General features: G+C 37.1%; 2 protein-coding genes across 2 annotated transcripts; one reads left to right on the top strand and one right to left on the bottom strand.

The window, feature by feature from the left end:
- The first annotated feature begins 7,909 nt into the window (after window positions 1–7,909).
- On the top strand, window positions 7,910–13,406 carry LOC120353117 (formin-like protein 20). The gene is made up of 3 exons (XM_039435769.1): window positions 7,910–8,396; window positions 8,444–8,576; window positions 13,277–13,406. Exons 1-3 carry the CDS (start codon window positions 7,910–7,912, stop codon window positions 13,404–13,406), a joined length of 750 nt encoding a protein of 249 aa, XP_039291703.1.
- A 5,149-nt stretch (window positions 13,407–18,555) lies between these two features.
- On the bottom strand, window positions 18,556–20,537 carry LOC120353019. Its single transcript, XM_039435451.1, has 2 exons — window positions 20,230–20,537; window positions 18,556–18,891 (listed from the first exon to the last, which is right to left on the bottom strand). Exons 1-2 carry the CDS (start codon window positions 20,287–20,289, stop codon window positions 18,586–18,588), a joined length of 366 nt encoding a protein of 121 aa, XP_039291385.1. The 5' UTR covers window positions 20,290–20,537; the 3' UTR covers window positions 18,556–18,585.
- Window positions 20,538–22,688: the final 2,151 nt, after the last annotated feature.

Below are 22,688 nucleotides of genomic sequence, written 5' to 3'. Positions count from 1 at the left end.
CTTGTAAATAATTGTTTGAGTGTCGTGTGTGTGAATTATGAATATAACAGCGTAAATGTATTGAATTGAATTAATTTGAATCGGATTTGAATTTATAAAGAATCCAGTTTGAGCTTTGTTCGAAACACAGTGCATAGCTGCAAGTTGAACGCAAAAGACAGCCCGGAAGCCAGAACCTGTCTTATTCCCAGATTTCATCCCACCCTGAACCTGATCAAAACACCTAATAAATGCTTCGAAGGGCAAGTAGACAAGATTGGATTAAATCTGGTGAGTTTTTGCTCCTCTTTATTGTTCATTAATGCAGAGTTTAACTGTACAAATAACCTGGCTCAAATTGAAGATTGAATTTCGCCCCTTGTTTGTATTTGATTATTTGAATAGTAAATTACAGTCCTCTGGTAGCTCTAGCCTGAGCTTTGTTCAGAACATTTCTTGATCCTGCCAGGCCGGGATGAATTTTAATTTGTAATTTATTGATTAATTCACACACATTGGATTCAAGCAGTTCGTATTTGTCCAATGTTGGCATGTTGAGAATGGTCTGATCTATGCTCAAGTTAAGTTTGTTGTAGCCTTGTTCTAGAGCAAGGTTTCTTGTCAATTTGTATTTGTCTGAAATTGAATTTATTTCAGTTGAAATTGTGATTTCCTGAAACTAGGCACATTGTGCTCTTTTTCTCAGGAATTTGTTTGTTTGTTGGGATTTGTATTGTCCATTTTTTCTATACATGTTAGTGGAGGTTAATCACCAGCATGATTTTGTTTGTTCAATTCAACAAGTTATCGTTTGTTTGTGAGTTGTTGGAAGAACATTATCTAATCATAGGTTTCGTCTTCAGCAGTAACTTATCTTGTGAATTGATAATCAAAGTTCAACTTTGATAACTTACCAGTTGTGATTCTTCCTTTCATCAAGTTTTGAACTCATTCTTGTTTTATTGTCTGTTGTTTGTATTGTCGGGCTGAATTGTTTTGTGTATGAGTTCAAGATGGAGGAAGAAATACAGAAACAAATCAGGTGCATCGGGCTAAACTGGAACAATTGTATGCCAGATTGCAAAGAATTTATGAACTGTCTAAAAATGTCTCTGATCCAAAGTTGCTGAGCAATTTTCAATCTTGTATCCTCGGGTGTCTCAGACCATTTCGGATTATGAAAAGACAGAATTGGTGGTTAATGAGTTGGAACTTGAGTTGAATAAAGATCATGTTGTAGCATTCAACGACTCACACCTAGATCTGTTTCAGTATATTGAAGTAGCGGCTAACACTCTCAAACAGAAAGAGGCGACTGATGCTATTGCTCAATCTTCGGCAGCTACAGCAGCTAGTGCACAGCCGGTCATGTCCGAGTCGGTTATGCCTAAAATCGACCTTCCAAATTTGACCATTGGTCGGTGTTTTATGAACTATTGAGGCATTGGTACATGACAACAAGAGTTTGAACGATTAGCAGAAGGTCCAATATCTTGTAAGTAGACTTACTGGAAGCAGCAAATATTTGTCGTCATTTGCCACCATTGGCTAACAATTATCAAATAATTTGGCAGGCATTATTGACCCGCTATAACGATCCATGGGCACAAGTTGATGCCTATTTCAAAACAATTTTTGAATTTCGTCCAATAAAATCAGAATCAAAAGCAGGTTGTATTGCGATTTTGGATGGGTTTTGCAGTTCAATCAATGCAGTGAAGAGATTGAGACTCACTGATTTGTCAGACTCGATATTCCTCTATCATGGATGAGATTGCTGGATCCAAGTTCTCGTAGAAATTTTGAATCGGCCGTCCACAAGGCTATGCCAACTTATACCGATTATGTCAAATTCATTGAAAAGCAAATTAAGACTCTTCCTTCTGATGAGAAACAGACTGAATCGTTTAATATGAAGCACAAAAAGGATAATAAATCAAAGGTGTTTGTGGTTCAATCTAATGATTCATCTAACGATGCATCTAGTAAATCCCAATTGTCTGAAGTGCTCAAAACCGGGTCATCGGTTAGTAGATTGTGCAGTTTCTTGAAAATGACTCCTTGGGATCGTTATTGTTTGATAAAGGAAAGTTTTGTTGTTTTCGTTGTCTTGATGTGGATCATTTGAGTAGAAATTGTCGTAGTAAAACTCAGTGTGCTCAATGTCGAGAATCTCATCATTCTTTATTGCACTTTTCCAGATCAAGTTCCAATGAAGGTGTTGCGTCCTCGTCGAACTCCAAGGCAGGTGGCACATCACCTATTAGTTGTTGTTCTACATCCAACGATGTAGAAAATTCGACCGTTGTGTTGTCGACCATCACTGCACATGTTCGAGATTGTAATGATCAGCTTTGTGATGTTCGTTTCTTGGTTGACACCGGGAGTCAGTGTCATTTTGTTACAGCCAAATTGTGTCGGCGTTTGAGACTACCATTCCAGCCCATGAAAACCGTTGTTCGTGGATTCGGTGGTGGTACTAGTGAAGTTCGAGGTCGTACTTGTGTGTCGATTCAGTCGAAGTTGGATCCTACCGTCAAGTTTTCGATGGATGCCACAGTGGTAGATAAAATCATCAACAAGTTGCCTTCTTGTGAAATCGACAGATCCAAACTTCATCATCTTGAAAATCTCACACTGGCTGACGACAAATTCTACCTTCCTAGTAGAATAGATGGCATCATTGGTGCGGAGTTAGTTCCTCACTTGCTACGTGGGAGTCCTAGTACAGGTGAATCGCACGAATTGATGACTGTTAATAGTGTCTTTGGTCACATTCTGATGGGGAGAGCGCCGATTCTCACTTCAACAAACGAATGTGTCGAATTGTTTTACAGCCATCTGTAGTCCATTCGTTAGTAGTCCATCGTTGGATAGTTTTGTGGAACGTTTTGGGAGTTGGAATCGTGCCCTGCACCAAGCTGTCAACTGAAACCGGAAGAGTTGGAGTGTGAGGTAAATTTTCGGAAGTGTGTACATCGTGTGAATTCTGGTCGTTTGTTGTTGCCTTGTCATTTGCGGAGCCGCCCAGCAGCTTGGGAGATTCGTATGCTGTCGCCGAACGCAGACTGCTGACTTTGGAGAGACGACTAGAGCTTGACAGCAATACTCGTATTTCATATCATGAAATATTGATCGATTACCTACGTCAGGGTCACATGTCGTTTGTAGCAGATCAGACAGACCGAGGTGGTTACTACATACCGCATCACGCCATCGTGAAAGCAAGCAGCACTACCACGCCCATCCGAATTGTATTTGATGCTGGTTCCAGAACATCATCTGGTTTGTCATTGAACCAGGTTCTTCATGCTGGTCCCAAATTGCAGACTGACATTTTTGTTTTGTTAGTTAATTTTCGTTTGTTCCCAATCGCACTAACTGCCGACATTAAACAAATGTATCGACAGATATTAGTGGAGGATTCCTGCCGTCGTTATCAGCGTGTATTGTGGAGATTTTCGCCGGAGGATCCGATCGAAATTATCAGCTCAATTGTGTTGTTTTGGTGTTTCAAGCTCTCCATATTTGGCGCTTCGCACCGTCCACCAGCTTGTAGAGGAGGATGGAAATCGTTTTCCAGCAGCCAAGGCGAGAGTACCAAGAGACATGTTCATGGACGACTTAGTCACATCTGTCGCCACAGAGTCAGAGGCCGCGGAGCTGTATCGTCAGTCCAAGCAGCTGTTTGAGGGAGGAGGTTTCTCGCTCACAAAGTGGACTTCAAATTCACCATCAATGTTGGAGAAATTCGGAGGAAGAGAAATCGTTTTCGTACAAGGATTTCGAAGCAGACAACTCCTTGGCTATCTTGGGATTGAATTGGCAACTAGTACTGATCTGTTTCAGTTTTCAGTCAAGAGTGGTGAGGTCGTCGCTACTAAGCGTTATTCTGTCAGTGATGGCTCATATCTATGATCCACTTGGTCTCTTGTCACCGTTTATTATTTCTAAATGTCTTGTCCAGAAACTGTGGAATTAGGAGTGGATTGGGACGAGAAGCCGCCTGAGTCTATCTGCACTCTTTGGGAGAATTGTCAAAAAGAGTTGCCTCTATTGTTGAAATTTGCTGTTCCACGTCACGTTGGTTTGTTTCAGATTCTCACATCAGTTTGATTGGTTTTTGTGACGCATCATTGTCTGGTTATGGTGCAGTTATCTATGTGAAGTCGCAGAAGGAGAGCGAGGAGCCAAGAGTTGTATATTGTGTTCAAAGTCCAAGGTAGCCATCTAAAGTGTTTCAATACCTCGTTTGGAGTTGTGTGCGGCACTCTTGTTGGCAGAACTCATGAATTCAGTAGTCACTATTATTAGTGAACGTTGTCATGTGTCTCGTATTGTCACACTCTCTGATTCTACAGTCACCTGTGTTGGATTAATGCTCCATCCGCGAAATGGCAAACTTTTGTTGGTAATCGCGTCGCAAAAATACAGGATTCTTGTATACAGGAGTGGATGCATGTTGCCGGAATTGAAAACCGCTGACTGTTTGTCTAGAGGTTTATCACCAGTTGAGCTTGTGAACTTTCCGTTGTGGCTCTCAGGTCCATCATGGATAGCAGAGGACGAATGCGATTGGCCCATCCGAACTGAAATGGAAGAGATAGTGGATCCACCGGAGGCGAAAAAACCGTCAGTGTTGACAGTCACAAAATCTCCTGATTGTAACAGCAATGCAGTATATTCATTGATTGGTCGTTGTTCGGATTATGGTCGTCTTTTGAGAATTGTAATTCTTGTTCTCAAATTCTTACGAATCTTACCCCAATCAGAAGAATCAGATTTCGATGTTGCTGAGAGGTATCTATGTAAAGTGGTACAGAAGATACATTTTTCATCTGAATTGTGCAATTAGAGAAGGGAGAGGATGTTCTATGCGCCTACGTCGCCTGTCTCCATTCATTGATAGAGGTGTGATTCGCGTCGGCGGTCGTTTGTCTCATGCTGGACTGGAATTTGAGACTTGTCATCAGATGATCTTACCAAAATCCGACGCTTTCGTATCGATGTTGATTGATTATCATCACAAGAAGAATTGTCATGCTGGACCTTCGTTATTGTTGTCCTTGATCAGACAGAAATTCTGGATACTGTCTGCTCGCTCTATTATTCGTATTTGTGTCTTTAAGTGTAATCGTTGTTTCCGTGTTCGACCTAGTAATAATGCATTATTCCAAAAATGGGTGACCTGCCTGCTTGTCGAGTGTCAAAATGCAAACCATTTGAAAATTGTGGTGTGGATTACGCTGGTCCTCTGCGTATTACTATGACGAGACGTGTAATCCTTGTGTTTTGAAAGCCTACATTTGTCTGTTTGTGTGTATGGCAACAAAGGCGGTACATATTGAGTTGGTATCGGATCTATCAACGCCCATGTTTTTAGCTGCGTTTCGTCGTTTTTTGTCACGTGTGGACCCTGTCGTGTGATGTATTCCGATTGTGGTACTAATTTTGTAGGTGCCAAGGAACAGTTGCGAAAAATATCTCAACTTTTGAACTCGTCCGAGTTTCAAACCACATTGACTAGTCAACTCGCCGAACACAAAATTGATTGGAAATTCATTCCCCCTGGTTCACCGCATTTTGGAGGTCTGTGGGAGGCAAATGTCAAATCTGTAAAGTTGCATCTGTTCCGAGTAATTGGCAATCAACTTCTCACCTATGAGGAACTGAACACTGTATGGTGCAGATTGAAGGTGTCCTGAATTCCCGCCCACTGTGTGTACTGAGTGAGATCCGTGTGAACCGCTGGCTTTAACCCCAGCACACTTTTTGACTCTAACACCGTTGAAATCGTTCCCATGCGGGACGTGGACAGTGTCCCTGTGAATCGTCTCACCAGGTATGAATTGATCAGTCAACTTATTCAATCGTTCTGGAACCGATGGAGAAGAGAGTACCTGCACGAACTTCAAAGTCAAAAAAATGGTTGAAATCACCCACTACTATCAGTGTGGGAACGGTTGTGGTAGTAGACCAACCAAACACACCTCCATTGCAGTGGCCACTGGGTGTCATTGAACAAGTGTTTCCGGGAAGTGACAGCGAGGTTCGAGTGGCGAGTGTTCACCTAAAAATGGTATTTATAAAAGACCAGTAACAAAATTATATCCACTCCCAACTCAATAGTTGTTGTGCTTGTTGCATTTTTTCTTTGTTGTTTTTGATGTTGGTGTTTTTTGTTCTTTTGGCATGTCTGGACTTTTTCCTTTCTGTGGTTTTTTCAGTTTTTGTAACTTGGCTGAAAAATAGTTTTTCAGAGGCGGGGGTATGGTCTGGCCAGAGAATTCGAACTGTAGCGCCAAAATGCCAGACTGCAGTTCTGCCAATAGTAGGCTTGTGTTTGCGCCAGCGCAGACTGCCTCTGCTTGGTTTTGTCATCTTAGTTTCAGTCTATCTTGTTTCGTCAGCCCGTCTTGTTGCAAGACCAAAATTGTGTGTTTGTCATGTAATTTCGATCGGAAATTTCTGTAAATAATTGTTTGAGTGTTGTGTGTGTGAATTATGAATATAACAGCGTGAATAGTATTGAATTGAATTAATTTGAATCGGATTTGAATTTTAAAGAATCCAGTTTGAGCTTTGTTCGAAACACAGTGCATAGCCTGCAAGTTGAACGCAAAAAGACAGCCCGGAAGCCAGAACCTGTCTTATTCCCAGATTTCATCCCACCCTGAACCTGATCAAAACACCTAATAAAGGCTTCGAAGGGCAAGTAGACAAGATTGGATTAAATCTGGTGAGTTTTTGCTCCTTTTTATTGTTCATTAATGCAGAGTTTAACTGTACAATAACCTGGCTCAAATTGAAGATTAAATTTTGCCCCTTGTTTGTATTTGATTATTTGAATAGTAAATTACAGTCCTCTGTAGCTCTAGCCTGAGCTTTGTTCAGAACATAGTCAAAATGGACTAGTGTAATTGTGAATTAGGTTCCAATACATAAGTACAATACAAGTTGAGAGTTTAATTGTGATTAGGTTCTCATACATAGAGTTGGGGGTTGTATTAATCAGATAACCTAAAAAAACGTCTAACAAGTCTTTGCCTAGAATTAGGCTGTACCAACAGTATGTTTGATATTGAAGGATGAAGTGTGTATGTGTCGTTTTCAGACATGAGCGGCAATGGTTCTATGATAGGAGCACCCATCCCACCTTCCTATCACGAAGTAGATCCTGCCTCATTCACATTCCCCACCACCATTACAGCTCCCGATTATCATCCCCTAGACATTTAATATAACATCTATGAACTTCCATCCTGACACACCCACACAGACAACCCGATCCTAGATTTTGATACCAATATGATTCAACGCCTTCATACCAACATCCGAAAGAAGTAGAACCTCAATCCTCAACCCCAGCCCAATCTTCAGTCCTGCCAATCAAGATCAGTTAGGTAGCTATGAAGAGAGGAGGATTGATGTCATTTCTCAGGAGCAATGTCCACATCTGGAGATTCAGCATGCAGAAAATGAGCTTACAAGTTGATGCCGATGATGCAGTGATGAAGAGCCAGATGATCATCATCATCTCGTGAGTGTATGCTCTGTGTGCAGGGAAGTGGATAACTCCTGCCTTCTCCTGCCATGCATGCACCTAGCGTGCAAAATATGCATGCTAGGACAGAAAAAATGCAGGTTCTGCCGCAGACGGATCGATGGCGGGCTCAATATCAAGCAAACTCTTTATTAGTTCTCATTCCTACTGTACCTAGCTAACCAAACCAAACTAATCCAACCTAACCTTTTCTAACCGAACCTAACCCAACCCAACCTAACGTATCCTAACCATTCCTTAACCTATCAAACCATTTCAGAACCTAACCAATCATTGCCTTGTTGAAGATGCTGAGAGCAATATCTAATGGAGTCATCACAGTCCAATGGGGTCATCACAGTGATGATAGGTCCTGCTTCAGCCATTATGAGCCGCCTCACACAAAATAATCCAGGGGTCGGCCCATTTGTCAGCCAGCTCCTCATCTCGCCCCCACCACCAGTCACCCCACCACCACAACCAGTCACCCCACCACCGCCGCCAGTCATCCAACCACCACCCACCAATCATCCAACCGCCACCAGTCCCCACCACCACCGCCAGTCACCCCACTACTACCACCAGTCATCCAGCCGCCGCCAATCATCCCACCGGCCGAGGCCAAGACGGCTTCAATTTGGCAGTAGCCCCTCATCACACCAATCAGCCTCACCGCAGGATCCAATAATACAAACTTCCACAAGGAACAGGGTGATCCCTAGAGTTCCCACGCCTCCCACGCCTCTCGAGAACTGGGTGCTAGCAAACTTGGAGGAGAACCTTAGGAACTGGGGATTGCTGAATTCTGGACAAAACCAGACTCCAACGCCAGCTTCCCCTTCACAAGAATTGGAGTCTCTAGCCGGATTGAGCTGTGGTTGAATGAGGAGGAGATAGTTGATCCTCAGGTTTACAATGCAGTTTATCCTGAGGATGATCCACCTCCTCCTTACAACCCTGAGTGGGGAGTTGCCTTCAGAGACAGACAACAGCAAGCAGGCAGTCCTCCACCTGCCGAGGAGGTTTTAGACTATGAAATGGATGAAGAGGATCGGTTGGATGAAGCAGCTGGAACAAGTGTGGAAACTCCTTGTCCACCACCAGAAGAGATTTCTTAAGGGGATAAGTATGGTGGTGGTGTGCCATTTGCAAACTATTCCCCAACCATTGCTCCCAATATGTTACTCCCTAACCAACTGTACGATGGTTTGACACACTATCAACAACAGTGATATATATATATATTAAGTACAATAAAATAACATTTGATTTCAATTTTAACAGAATGCCAGGCTCTCCCAGCCTCTACAAATTGGTGCAGTGTGCAACTGTTGAAGCTCTCTACTATGGTGTAGACATTGATCAGCTATCAAACTGCATAAAATATGATCTATATCGAATCCCAACTAATTATACCTTTCCCACACAAACTCGAGATTTGATGTCAACAGTCAACAAACGTTTCAACATGAGAGATCTGATAATAATGATGGAGAAGAGTGGCTACAATGAAGAGGAATACTTGGCTGCAACTGATGTCCTGGTAGAATATAGATTTGCGCATAGAAAAACTATTTACCCAAGTCATCATCCACCCTATTGTATGAGTTTACATCTCCTCCAACCATTAATTGCCTGGATGCAAGAAATTTTACATTACATGTCATACTCGATATTAACAAGGGACCCCTTCTTGCTGGACTACTTAGGTTTAGAAGATAACTTTGAGGTGGAGGAGGTATTAAACCGCTATATAACTATGAATGATCATTATTTTATAGACTATAGGGACTATTTGGAGGAAAGAATCTCTCCTGAAGATTATGACTATTGTAACATATTCAATTTGGATTGATGAATAAAAATCCCTAGTTGGAATATTTATAGGTCTAAGTGAAGTAATTGGCTAATATCGCCAAAGAGATAACGTAAAGATTAGATAATATCAGACCCTGGCTAAACTGTACAACAGCCTAAGAGGAATGGAAATAAATTTTCCTAATATTTATAATATTATATAAAATATTGAAAATTGAGGTTAGGCATAAATATTTACTGATCAGCGACCCAACGATCGACTGAGCCATACAACGTAGAATCTGACCAAACACCTTGGCAGAAATTTATTGTGGCAAAACAGTATACAATTTGAGGAACTAAAAGTCTCACGTGGCTAATTATTGTAATGTATGAAAAACTAATAACCTATAAGAAATTACTCAGCATGTAAAGAGCATATTTAAAAACACAACAAAAAAAATTAAATGTATTAAGGAAGTAGGAGGTACTGGGCGCATGAATACTGTGATAATTTGCATGCACCAATCAAATAGTGGCAGTTGATAGGCGGCAATAGTGAGCCGATTCAAAATTATTGTATATATTTCTACAAATAATAAGAATTTATAAAAATTGTTGTATAGTCTATGTTTTGGATATGGCCCGAAGGCAAAGAATTATTAAATATGTAACATAAGTAATAATTTAATATTTGGTACGGTCTATTTGAGCCTTGAATGGCGAAGGAATAGAATATTCAAATTTTATGCAAATTTAGAAATTGGAAATGAGAATTGTAAAAATGAGAAACGAGAACCACACTCACCTGTCAACTACCACCATGAGAGGTCACCAAAAATTATAGAGCGTAATACCTTGTAATAAAGTTAAATTGAATTACTAAATTTCTTATAAGACATTGTGATGCTCTTATAAAGCAAAAGTCATTTTTAAATAATTTTGTAACCCCTTAGAAGAGACGACTCCAGCTACAATAATCCAGGACCACCAGGAGTTGGATCGACATCAGCAGCTCATAAGAAATTCCAACACGTGAGTGAAAAATATTGAAATAGTGATAGGGCGCCCTCAGTACTTCGAAATTACATGAGAATCAAAGCTAGCTCGTCGAAAGGGTTTTTTATAAATTAAGAATTTGGTAAAAATACTTGTGCAAGTAAATATAGTATAAAAGGTATTTCATTAGAAAGTAACGAATCAATTCATATATTGGAAGATCTATCAATCAAGAAGTATAAAATATAGGCTGTTAATACAATATTCATATGATCATTAATTTCTGCAATATAATTTGCGAAAGTTTTTGTAGCTCTGATTCACTAGATGAATTGCTCTATTTTTCCTTCAGGTGCCAAATCTCGCACCCTGAGATAAAATATATATTTATTACAAAGAAATCTATTAGATACTATAGAATTTAATATATATATTTGATTACTAGTTTGTCAATTTGTCATGCTGATTTCAAGAATTTAGTTTAAATAGAATTGTCCAAGAATGAGAGAAGAGAGAACTCCCCACTTGCCTGCCAACCAGCACCATGAGAGGTCACCAAAAATTATAGAGCGCAATACCTTACTGTACCTTCTCAATAATTCAAAGTTGAATTGAATTACTAATTTTCTCATAAGAGTTTGTGATGCTAATGTGAAGCAAAAGTCATTTTTAAATAATTTTTTAACCCCTTGGAAGAGACGACTCTGGCTACAATAATCCAGGACCACCAGGAGTTTGGATCGACACCGGCAGCTCATAGAAAATTCCAGCACGTGAGTGAAAAATATTGAAATAGAGATAGGGCGCCCTCAGTGCTTCAAAATTATATAAGAATCAAAGCTAGCTCATTGAAAGGGTTTTTTATAAATTAAGAATTTGGTAAAAATACTTGTGCAAGTAAATATAGTATAAAAGGTATTTCATTAGAAAGTAACGAATCAATTCATATATTGGAAGATCTATCAATCAAAGAAGTATAAAATATAGGCTGTTAATACAATATTCATATGATCATTAATTTCTGCAATATAATTTGCGAAAGTTATTGTAGCTCTGATTCACTAGATGAATTGCTCTATTTATTTTCAGGTGCCAAATCTCGCACCCTGAGATAAAATATATATTATTACAAAGAAATCTATTAGATATATAGAATTTAATATATATATTTGGATTACTAGTTTGTCAATTTGTCATGCTGATTTCAAGAATTAGTTTAAATAGAATTGTCCAAGAATGAGAGAAGAGAGAAATCCCCACTTGCCTGCCAACCAGCACCATGAGAGGTCACCAAAAAATATAGAGCGCAATACCTTACTGTCCTTCTCAATAATTCAAAGTTGAATTGAATTACTAAATTTCTCATAAGAGTTTGTGATGCTAATGTGAGCAAAAGTCATTTTAAATAATTTTTTAACCCCTTGGAAGAGACGACTCTGGCTACAATAATCCAGGACCACCAGGAGTTTGGATCGACACGGCAGCTCATAGAAAATTCCAGCACGTGAGTGAAAAATATTGAAATAGAGATAGGGCGCCCTCAGTGCTTCAAAATTATATAAGAATCAAAGCTAGCTCATTGAAAGGGTTTTTTATAAATTAAGAATTTGGTAAAAATACTTGCGCAAGTGAAGATAGTATAGAAGGTATTTATTAGACAGTAGCGAATCAGTACATATATCAAATGATCCATCAATCAAAGAAGACTAAGATCTAGGCAGTTAATACATTATTTATATGATCATTAATTTCTACAATATAATTTGCGATAATTTTATGTAGCTCTGAATCACTAGATGAATTGATCTATCTATTCCATCAGGTGCTGAATCTTGCACCCTGAGATAAAAAATATATTTATTACAAAGAAATCTATTAGAAACTATAGAAGTTAATATATATATTTGGATTACTAGTTTGTCAATTTATCATGCTGACTTAAGAAATTAGATTCTAAATAGAATCGTCAAAGTTGACAGGTATCAGCAAGCTGATATCGCAGCTACATACAAATGAATGCATATGATCATAAAAATGAAAGCAATGGTAACGTTTCGTGCTATAAAATTTAAGGAATAGTATTTGGCCTGTGATATTTTATTGATTTCGATTATTGTTCTATCTTATATTATATATTTTTTGTTGCTTATATATTTTTTGCTCTGATTTTTTTTTTGCAATATTTGTTAATATATGTATCAAATTGTTTATGGTGTGCGATTTTTTTTATTCCTCAATACTATAGGATAAGTACCATATATATATTTTTCAATAAATTATCAGTATTATTTTTATAAGCTCCTGTATGAGCCCATTAATGTATGATGACAAGAACATGTCGTACTAAAGTGAGACTGTATCCTATAAAAAACCATGACCTGATTTTTATAATTATTAAAATATTTCATGCTCTACCGATTGATGCCAAGCAGGAGGCTAATCGTTATTTAACTATAAAAAATAACGTGACACTATTAACTATTACAACTACTATAATTACAATTGTGATTGCTGATTACAGAATGGAGGAGTATAGAGAACGTGTCTACCTTGAGGATCTTAGACAAGAGTGGAAGGACTCCTCAGACTGGTTGAAGCCATGAATCTACCTCATCAATCATATGCTCGTGCATATCAAAATGCTATAACAATGTCTGACACTATAGGTCATTTATCCTTGAGAATTCTACAGTACCCCTTGCCACCACAGTAGAGAGCCAGTAAGACTAGGAGATGTATGGTATTGCAAATGTCTGAATCTCACCTTCATGCTGAAACGACTGTACCAAGACATTAACCTCAATCTTGATAGGGATGCAGATCTGCTAACAAGCTATAGCTGGTGGACATTATTGATACCAGATGGTGATAAAGAATCACCAGTGAGTTTGCTGCATGATATTGGAAAGTATTATTGTATCAACTGATTTTTGAAACAATGAATATTTTGAATTGCAGATGTAAAACATTGAGGGTGCTAACAGCTCTGTCAGTGGTCCAGCCAATACCTCTGCCAATGGTCCAGCCATTAGCTCTACCAGTGGGTCAGCATCCGCAAATCAAATCTTTGTTGATGGAGAGGACATAAAACCATTAATATTCGGCAGCATGAAGGACCTGCAGCAGGGACAGCTGTATGACATGAAGGCAGTGCGGAGACTTACAACTAGATATGGAGAGAGAATCACAATCGACCTTGAAAAAGAGCATGGAATACTACTAGTCTTTGTGCCATCTCAATACACCGACACAATGTTCAAGAGTGTCACTACTGCTGAGCCGGTAAACATGAGTGGGTACAAAATTGCTGTGTACTCGACAGGAAATACTCATAGACTGAGACTTTTCAAGAATTAAAATTATATCGAATGTATTACCATTTGTAATATATGATAATAAAGAAATAAACCATCATTGGCTGATCCACTGTCTAAAACTTCTGTTCGAGAAAGTCAAATACTATTGAATGTATAACCATTTGTAATATGATAATAAAGAAATAAACCCTCATTGGCTAAAACTAGCTCTCATGTAATGATGTAAACATGTATGAAATAAACCTCATTTTGTGTGTTAACCATTGATTGAGAGTTTCATCAATTCAGTGTTCAACACCTCATCCCATAGATAATAATAGTAGCTCAGAATCTTGCACATCAATATAGATGTTTCCTCTAGGTCAAGACTGAGATAGCATATAGTTGAAGCTAGTTAATAGATATCCATTATGGTGTAGTGGTTAGCATCGTGGCTTTCCATACTAGAGGTCCTGGGTTCGAATCCCAGTAGGATACTATGAAAACTGGGCATCTACAACACATCTATAAGACAGGTAAGTGCTGGTTAGATTACCATTACACCATAATGGATATCTTTTTTGCTTTTTACTATAGATATTACTGAGGAACGAGTGAAGCATAAGACTAAGTTAAATTAGGTTAGAGCTGGCTTAGTTCATCTAATTCCAACTCCAACCTGTTTCAACTCAGTCAACAAGCATTCCTGTTTCATCAGGTCTGTATGACGTAATACAATTGCATAACATTGCGTAATAGCTCCACGTGAACACATAGTGTGCACTTTACTCGAAGAGGAGTGAGGAGGATAAATGATAGAGCATAGAGTTGATTACAATATTTCTTTTTATTGATAATGCAAATGAGTATTAACAGCATTGAAAAAATTGCGACAAAAGGTTCTATCTTCTAACAAAGTTTGTTAATTCATCCATGTAGATCAATAAAAATTTTTAATGAGCAAAATAGTTGTGTATTTGACAATTCATCAGTGTTGTTGACGTTGTTCGTTGACCAATCTCCAAACGTTGAAGATGATAGCTTGTTCCGCACCATGTCGATAAAGTTGCAATACCATACATCTCCTAGTCTTACTGGCTCTCTACTGTGGTGGCAAGGGGGTACATGTAGAATTCTCAAGGATAAATGACCTATAGTGTCAGACATGTTATAGCATTTGATATGCACGAGCATATGATTGATGAGGTAGATTCATGGCTTCAACCAGTCTGATGAGTCCTTCCACTCTTTGTCTAAGATCCTCAAGGTAGACACGTTCTCTATACTCCTCCATTCTGTAATCAGCAATCACAATTGTAATTATAGTAGTTGTAATAGTTAATAGTGTCACGTTATTTTTTATAGTTAAATAACGATTAGCCTCCTGCTTGGCATCAATCGGTAGAGCATGAAATATTTTAATATTATAAAAATCAGGTCATGGTTTTTTATAGATACAGTCTCACTTTAGTACAACATGTTCTTGTCATCATACATTAATGGGCTCATACAGGAGCTTATAAAAATAATACTGATAATTTATTGAAAAATATATATATGGTACTTATCCTATAGTATTGAGGAATAAAAAAAAATCGCACACCATAAACAATTTGATACATATATTAACAAATATTGCAAAAAAAAATCAGAGCGAAAAATATATAGAGCAACAAAAAATATATAATATAAGATAGAACAATAATCGAAATCAATAAAATATCACAGGCCAAATACTATTCCTTAAATTTTATAGCACGAAACGTTACCATGTGCTTTCATTTTTATGATCATATGCATTCATTTGCATGTAGCTGCGATATCAGCTTGCTGATACCTGTCAACTTTGACGATTCTATTTAGAATCTAAATTTCTTAAGTCAGCATGATAAATTGACAAACTAGTAATCCAAATATATATATTAAATTCTATAGTTTCTAAAGTTTCTAATAGATTTCTTTGTAATAAATAATTTTTTATCTCAGGGTGCAAGATTCGGCACCTGATGGAATAGATAGATCAATTCATCTAGTGATTCAGAGCTACATAAAATTATCGCAAATTATATTGTAGAAATTAATGATCATATAAATAATGTATTAACAGCCTAGATCTTAGTCTTCTTTGATTGATGGATCATTTGATATATGTACTGATTCGTTACTGTCCAATAAAATACCTTCTATACTATCTTTACTTGCGCAAGTATTTTTACCAAATTCTAATTTATAAAAAACCCTTTCGATGAGCTAGCTTTGATTATTCTTTAATTTTGAAGCACTGAGGGCACCCTATCTCTATTTCAATATTTTTCACTCACGTGCTGGAATTTTCTATGAGCTGCCGGTGTCAATCCAAACTCCTGGTGGTCCTGGATTATTGTAGCCAGAGTCGTCTCTTCCAAGGGGTTGAAAAATTATTTAAAATGACTTTTGCTTCACATTAGCATCACAAACTCTTATGAGAAAATTTAGTAATTCAATTTAACTTTGATTTATTAAGAAGGTACAGTAAGGTATTGCGCTCTATAATTTTTGGTGACCTCTCATGGTGCCAAAAGATGCTCCCGAAATGCTCCCCTTATTCTCTCGTTTGCAGTGTGCCAAACTGTCATAAATGTAAATGAGATGTCCTTATGAAGGTCCAAGTCAACCACTTATGAGGGGTTGAAATTCATTTATGTATGTCAAAAGGTGGAGTATTCGACCAATAACTTATCCTGGAAGTTACAGTATGTATATCAGTCACCAACTTATAAAAGTTTTCAAGCTACATAATCAGCATTCTGAGAATTGATCACTGAGAAATTTTATATTTTACTCATGATAACCTATCAAGTTATCCCACTAAACTGTACATTTCATATTTTACAGGACCAAGAGCAGAGGGACTATGCCTCATGAATCTCAAATCGAGGACGATAGCAGTTCAAAGTAAAAATATATAATTAGTTATAAATTGAAAGTTCAATTTTTGTAATATTTAATAAAAATCATTGCATTTTATTGAAAATAATGTTTCTTATTTACATTTTTCGCTCATATAGATATACTCTGAAGTTAAGCTTTTAAGAAAATAACTAATATAGATATAATATATAATATTTAATATTTTAATCGATATTCAAAGTAATAATTGATGTGTTACTCAGATGTATATGAACTGTATTCCATGTGAGGTGTTGCAAGCATAGAGGGCTGTTTGAACTAGAGCAGATTTGATTTAATTAATCAAATGGCGAGTGACTCATGCACTGCTCCCTCTCAGGACAGTCTGCAAGCTGTTATTGGTTAGCAGAGGTCGATCTCGACTCAATCAATACAGCTACAGAGACAGTTTATAGACTGCCCTGACAGGAGAGAATGAATAAGTAATTTGCCATTCATAGGAGAATTTTAAGGAATATTTCAATTGAATATATAGATTTCATCTATAAATAGAATGTATGGATGTCCACTGAGTATAGAAATAGAGTAAATAGGCAATAGTAAGATTGGAGCATTAGTTTGGAAGAATTATTCAATCATGAATAATAAGAATTACAGATTTATTTCAAATTCTGGATGAAATTTGAATTATGATCAAGCATTGATATTGGATTGCACTGGCCTTGAATCAGATTCATGATTCGAAGCTGAAACAAGCTTACTTCAAGAGGGCAGTATGCCTTGAATCAGGATTGATTCACTCTAAACATCCAGCTTGAATCAGACTCTGATTGATCTAGAATCACGATGGAATCGAGCTTGCATTTCCTGAAAGGTGTGCCAGGTGGCCTTGAATGGGGGGATTGCATCCAGCATGCGTTTCAAGCCTGAGTCAAGACTGCATCTCAATCCTGATTCGACCGTGCATCTCGGGCCTGAATCGAGCTTGCAACGCGACCTTGATTTTAGCTCACAGCACCAGCCTGATCATAGCCTGCATTTCGAGCTCGAAACTGGCTTGAACGATGTATTAACAGACTCTTGAATTTAACTCATTTCAAGCAAAACACATGCAAATGAAATCTTGAATCAAGCCCTCATGTTTGACAAAACGAGCTTGTTTTGATTTCGATTCAAGTTGATTTTGCTGATTGGGAAAGTTTCCAACTGTTTATTTGGTTTTTGGTTCAATAACTCCAAGTTCATAGATATTCATTTTCGTGCATGTTCATGCCCCTCCAAGGAGTAGAACATCACACATACCGACACAACGTGAGCCATTAAACATTGAGGAACATCACTCAGGGTTTATGATTATAATTATGGTTTTTAGTTCAATTGTTCAAAATTTATATTTATTTAGTGTATGTTCATGCCCCTTCACAGAGGAGAACGTGACACATGGAATGGCGTCGGGGTTGTGTAACTGTTTTGTTTGGTCTAGAATGTCTAATGTCCAATAAATTCTGCATTTATTGAACATCAGACATACAAGACCAAACAAAACAGTTTCACAACCCCGACCCCATTCCATGTCACCAGACATTGTCTTATCTAACAGTATCGTCTGGGTACCCTGATTTTGCTTTTAGAGAAAAGTGATTCAATAATAAGCAGTTCGTGATGGAAAACAACATTGAAGGAAAATAATAAAGTATTTCACTGAGTTGTGTAATAATTATGATATATCAATAACTCAAACACATTCTTGTCAAAAAGACATCCCTTCTTAAATGGGCTGATAACTTGGAATTCTTTTTTTGTTCTCATTCAGCCGTTTATTGCCATTGTAGGTTAAGCCGTTGGTCTACATTTAACGAGTCAGTCAACACCTATGTTTTAAGCTGTGGTCCACACTCAATGAGTCGATCCTTCTCCATCTTTCATGTGTGCTTTCATTAGGCTTTTGGTCTGCAAGGATTATTACATCCTCTGTGTTCAACAGATCTTCAAGTTCATATTCAATTAATTTATGTTGGAATTCTGGTGTGGTAATGAATGAAGTGTTACACATTGTAGCTCTTAACATCTTTATTTATCACATCATATAGTCCACTCGTATTTAAAGCTGAATTTATGACTCAGATTTCTCATTGAAAACCAACAGTAGAAGAACATAGAAAACAGTGTTACCACCCTAAGTAAGGGTGTTACCCTAGGTGGGGCTGTTAGGAGTGTTGAGACGTTACTAGCAAGGATATCTAGCACTAGCACAAACACATCTCTTTTCTGGAGTAAGATGCTCTTCAATCTTCTTGCAATAAGTGGGTTTGCACTAGGTGGGTTCTGCACTTTGCGTGCCGATAGGCCTTGTTCCACAACCGATCTCGATGCACTTCTGCGAAGGTTCTGCAAAGAAAACGCAAATGCTAGGAAATGATTACCTTCAACTTAAAGATAATCAATAAATGACATTCAATATAAGGGAAAGTATTTTTCCGCCACACTGCACAGGAAGCAGCTGTTTCCCAGTCTCTATGTAGATCTGAAAGACATTGTTTGCAGAAGACTCTCATCTGACATCAGAACAGGTTTCTTTCCGGCCTAGGCCAGAAAGAGTACCCTTTCCAGCCGCTAACATGGAAATAAGAAAGGTGATAAAAAAACAGCTGATCAAAAACTTTTCATTATTTGTGTTCATTATTCAATAATTGAAACATTTATAATAATATCATCTTATTGTCATTTAAAATATCAAAAAAGTATAAACAAAAAAGTATTATTTAGACAAACCAGAATGAAAGATGAAAATACTTGGACAATTTCCTGATATTCAGATCACCTCAGATTTGCTAGAGCTATCACCTTCCACTTCTGCTTTCGAAAGTGCTTAGTAAACAACACTATTCTCATATTATATTATATACATATTTTTTATTTTCGTGTGTTGCGAAAAATAGCGTTCGCACCAAGGGAAAAAATGTTTTTCCAGCTCTCAATCTTTTCTAGTCCTCGGACTAGGCCTATGGCCACGGACTTGAAAACCGATTTTGAGCCGGAAAAATCTCATTTTCTGCTCTAGGTGCGAAATATACTATTTAATGAGTGTTAACATAACAGTACTTGACTAACATATACGGTACATAATAGTTAATATCACAGCTGTAATAAGTTCTGAATAGTGTGTTTGTCTTTTCGGTCTCAAAATTCTATATTTTTTTAAGGTTTGGAATTCTCTAAGTAGTTGTGAATGATTTAATTCAATTTAGAAGAATTTTTTCAATCTAAAAATGATTTTTGTTTGTCTTGAATTGTTAATTGAGTGTGTAATTGATGAATGTTGAGTGACACATAACCTAGCTACATTTGGAATGTTGCATAAATTAGAATTGGAACCGTTTTGGGCTTTTAAGCAAGTGGTACTTTTCTGTGAGTTGTGTGATTTATTCTGAATGATTTGATAAAAGAATGATTGAATAATATTTTGTAAGAGAATACTCAAACAGGTCTTCAACAAAACTGATAGTAAATTATTTTTTCAAGTTTCTAATATGGTTTTGGAGGAAGCAATTTAACAAAAATACTGTACACAAATACAACTTTTCCACAAATACAACAACATTTCATCCAAGTACCGTGGTAAAAATGAGGGCTGTTCTATGTTGACCTTTTGAATAGGAATCATGCTTGAATAGTGACTGCATTTTTCTTATTCTATGAATATTTTTGATTCAATATTTTACTCACAGATGAAGAGATCATTTTGTCATTGATGCTCCATAATGTAGCCATAGAACATACAGACATATAACGTAATCCATACTAAACCAAAAATTAATATGATGAGCACTTATCATTTTACAAAACAGTAAAATAACTAGTGAATACCTATCCAACTTTAAACGGATGCACTTTTGGCTCAATCGGACTTTGGACTTGAGTTATTCAGTTCTTATTCAGCTAACAAAGACAATAACTTACATGACATTCAGGCTATAGTTTTTATAAAGTGAACTGATATTGTAAAATGAACGTTAATGGCAACAAAGAATATGGAAATGTTGTTCATAAGTCAGCTATCATACCGTACATGAATTGTAGTGAGATTTTGCTTGTAGGTTCTATTGATCTATAGTGTGTTTTAATTTACTTCATACTTGGAGGGATACGGTGAGTAGCGAAAAGGTGGGATGCAGCTGCCGCGGTGTTGCCGTATTTACACGGTCATTCACGAGTGAGAATAATGAGTACTCTCTTATAAGCCTACAGACGAGGAAAGAAGAGGCGGTCAGTAGGTACTTTCCATCAAATCAATTTTGGGTACAAGAAAACTCTATAATAATGATGATGGTTCTTTGATCCATTCCGAGCTGTGATGTATTAAAACACTTTTTCTCTATGTATTTAACACGACATGCAGTCAAAAGATAAATTTGACTGCATGTTGTGTTAAATACATAGAGAAAAAGTGTGTCTGTGATGAAGAATTAACTGATTTACAAAACACAAAGGGACACAATATGAGCCTACATAGTCGACATTACTTATTTTGACCTTACTGAGTATAAATAATATTCATAGCTGAAGTAGGCCTATACGTCTGTGAGACGTCTCACATAATATGTGAGTATTTCCATTCAACCACGGAGTAATGAAGAGATTAATAAGTAATAGTTTGTGAGTCAAGAGATGAAATTTAATAAAAAAATGCATTTGCTAATGCTAATTAAGTAAGTAATGCCAAGTAATGAGCAATAAGCACTTCTTTTTTCCGTGCTTCTATGAAACTTACTATAAAAACTAGTGAGACCCTAGCTGGCTGAACACTAGAGTGACTTCTCTTTCTCCTAGCTTCTCCACTTTCCATCACTCTTATAAATAGAATGAATACACAATAAACTTTAAAAATTTTAGTTGTAACTTTATTTAAAAAAACACACTCACGCACACTATACAATCAAAAGACACACTCACAACTCTATAAATCTAATAATAGTGATTATTTTACGCAGAACACTGACCATACGCAAGACAAACGCAGAGCAAACCTTCTCTGGCGAAGTTATGGTTCAGAATGCACGTGTGCGATACTGTGCGTGTGGGTGAAACAATCTGGCATCTATACCTGTTGCCATGACTACCGTGTGGTTCTATTCCCGTTCCAATTGGCTGAACTGGTTTGTCAGCTCCCACCAACGTTAGTTCGCCCCTCCAGGGGAAGTATGAAGTAGTTCTAAACAAACTATAGATTCCCACATATCTGTATCAGAGTCTGTGTGCGGGAAATATTCTTCCCATGACTTCTGAAATAGGAATAGTTCCGTCAGAACTCAGGGAAGAATATTTTCTTCTATGTTCGAAAACAGGACTAGTCCCATTTAGAGCTCTTGAAAAGAATATTTCACTGAACCAGCAAAATGTACTCTGATACTGATATCTGAGAATCAAGTAGCTTTATTTGTATACAATTCCAAGAAGTGAGAAGCCAAAACAATCATCAAGTTCAAGATTTGAATCTGTTGGTCCTTCCAACATTCATTTCAATGAATATTGTGTTTTCTGTATCATTGAATAAATAGATAATAAGAACTCTATTCTGCGATCCTATTACTGACAATCATGAAGTTGCCTGTACTGGAAAAGTATCTCCGTTTTGATTTATAAATTTTAAAATTATACCATAGGATAACCAATCTATATTTTCTCCATGATTACGGTTCACAATATTCATTATTCAGTTTATATTCGAAAATTATGGAGTCTTCAGAATGGTTGATGGTGCATTAGCATGATTCCAGTTCAACCTATATATTTTGCATTATTTTGAAATTTTGCATTTCAAGGAAAATATAAAAAGAAAAAGGAGCCTCCTTCATACGCCAATATGAGAGTAAAAATCATGGGCCTGTTTCATGAACGTTACAAGTCCAGCAGAGACGAAAAGGTTTCGTTTTTTGAAGGCCTTTTAATAAGTATTGGGGAATTGATCAAAGCGCTATATAAATTAATTCAAGTTTAAAAAATTCGCAAAGTGTTGAGTGCTATCATATAATCTATAAGAACGTTTTATGAATTTATGTGATTTATGTAGGAAGCTTACTTCCATGCACAGCACAAACTCATAAAAAACCTGAGATTTTTATATGTTATTTTATTAATTATTATTAATTTATTCCTTATTTTTGTGTATTCAATCCGTCATCACC

This window comes from Nilaparvata lugens, chromosome 9, assembly GCF_014356525.2.
Source record: "Nilaparvata lugens isolate BPH chromosome 9, ASM1435652v1, whole genome shotgun sequence".
NCBI lineage: Eukaryota > Metazoa > Arthropoda > Insecta > Hemiptera > Delphacidae > Nilaparvata > Nilaparvata lugens.
The sequence above is the reverse complement of the archived record's forward strand: the minus strand, read 5'-3'. Positions and strand labels throughout refer to the sequence as shown.

Bases quoted from the DNA above. Each gene is read 5' to 3' on its own strand.
- LOC120353117 (XM_039435769.1), top strand. From the start codon at position 7,910: ATGAGCCGCCTCACACAAAATAATCCAGGGGTCGGCCCATTTGTCAGC. The intron at 8,397-8,443 runs GTGGTTGAATGA...TTTACAATGCAG, and splicing joins GTCTCTAGCCGGATTGAGCT to TTTATCCTGAGGATGATCCA. The intron at 8,577-13,276 runs GTTGGATGAAGC...TTTGAATTGCAG, and splicing joins GAAATGGATGAAGAGGATCG to ATGTAAAACATTGAGGGTGC.
- LOC120353019 (XM_039435451.1), bottom strand. From the start codon at position 20,289: ATGTCTGTATGTTCTATGGCTACATTATGGAGCATCAATGACAAAATG. The intron at 18,892-20,229 runs GTGAGTAAAATA...TTTTCTTTGCAG, and splicing joins ACAAAATGATCTCTTCATCT to AACCTTCGCAGAAGTGCATC.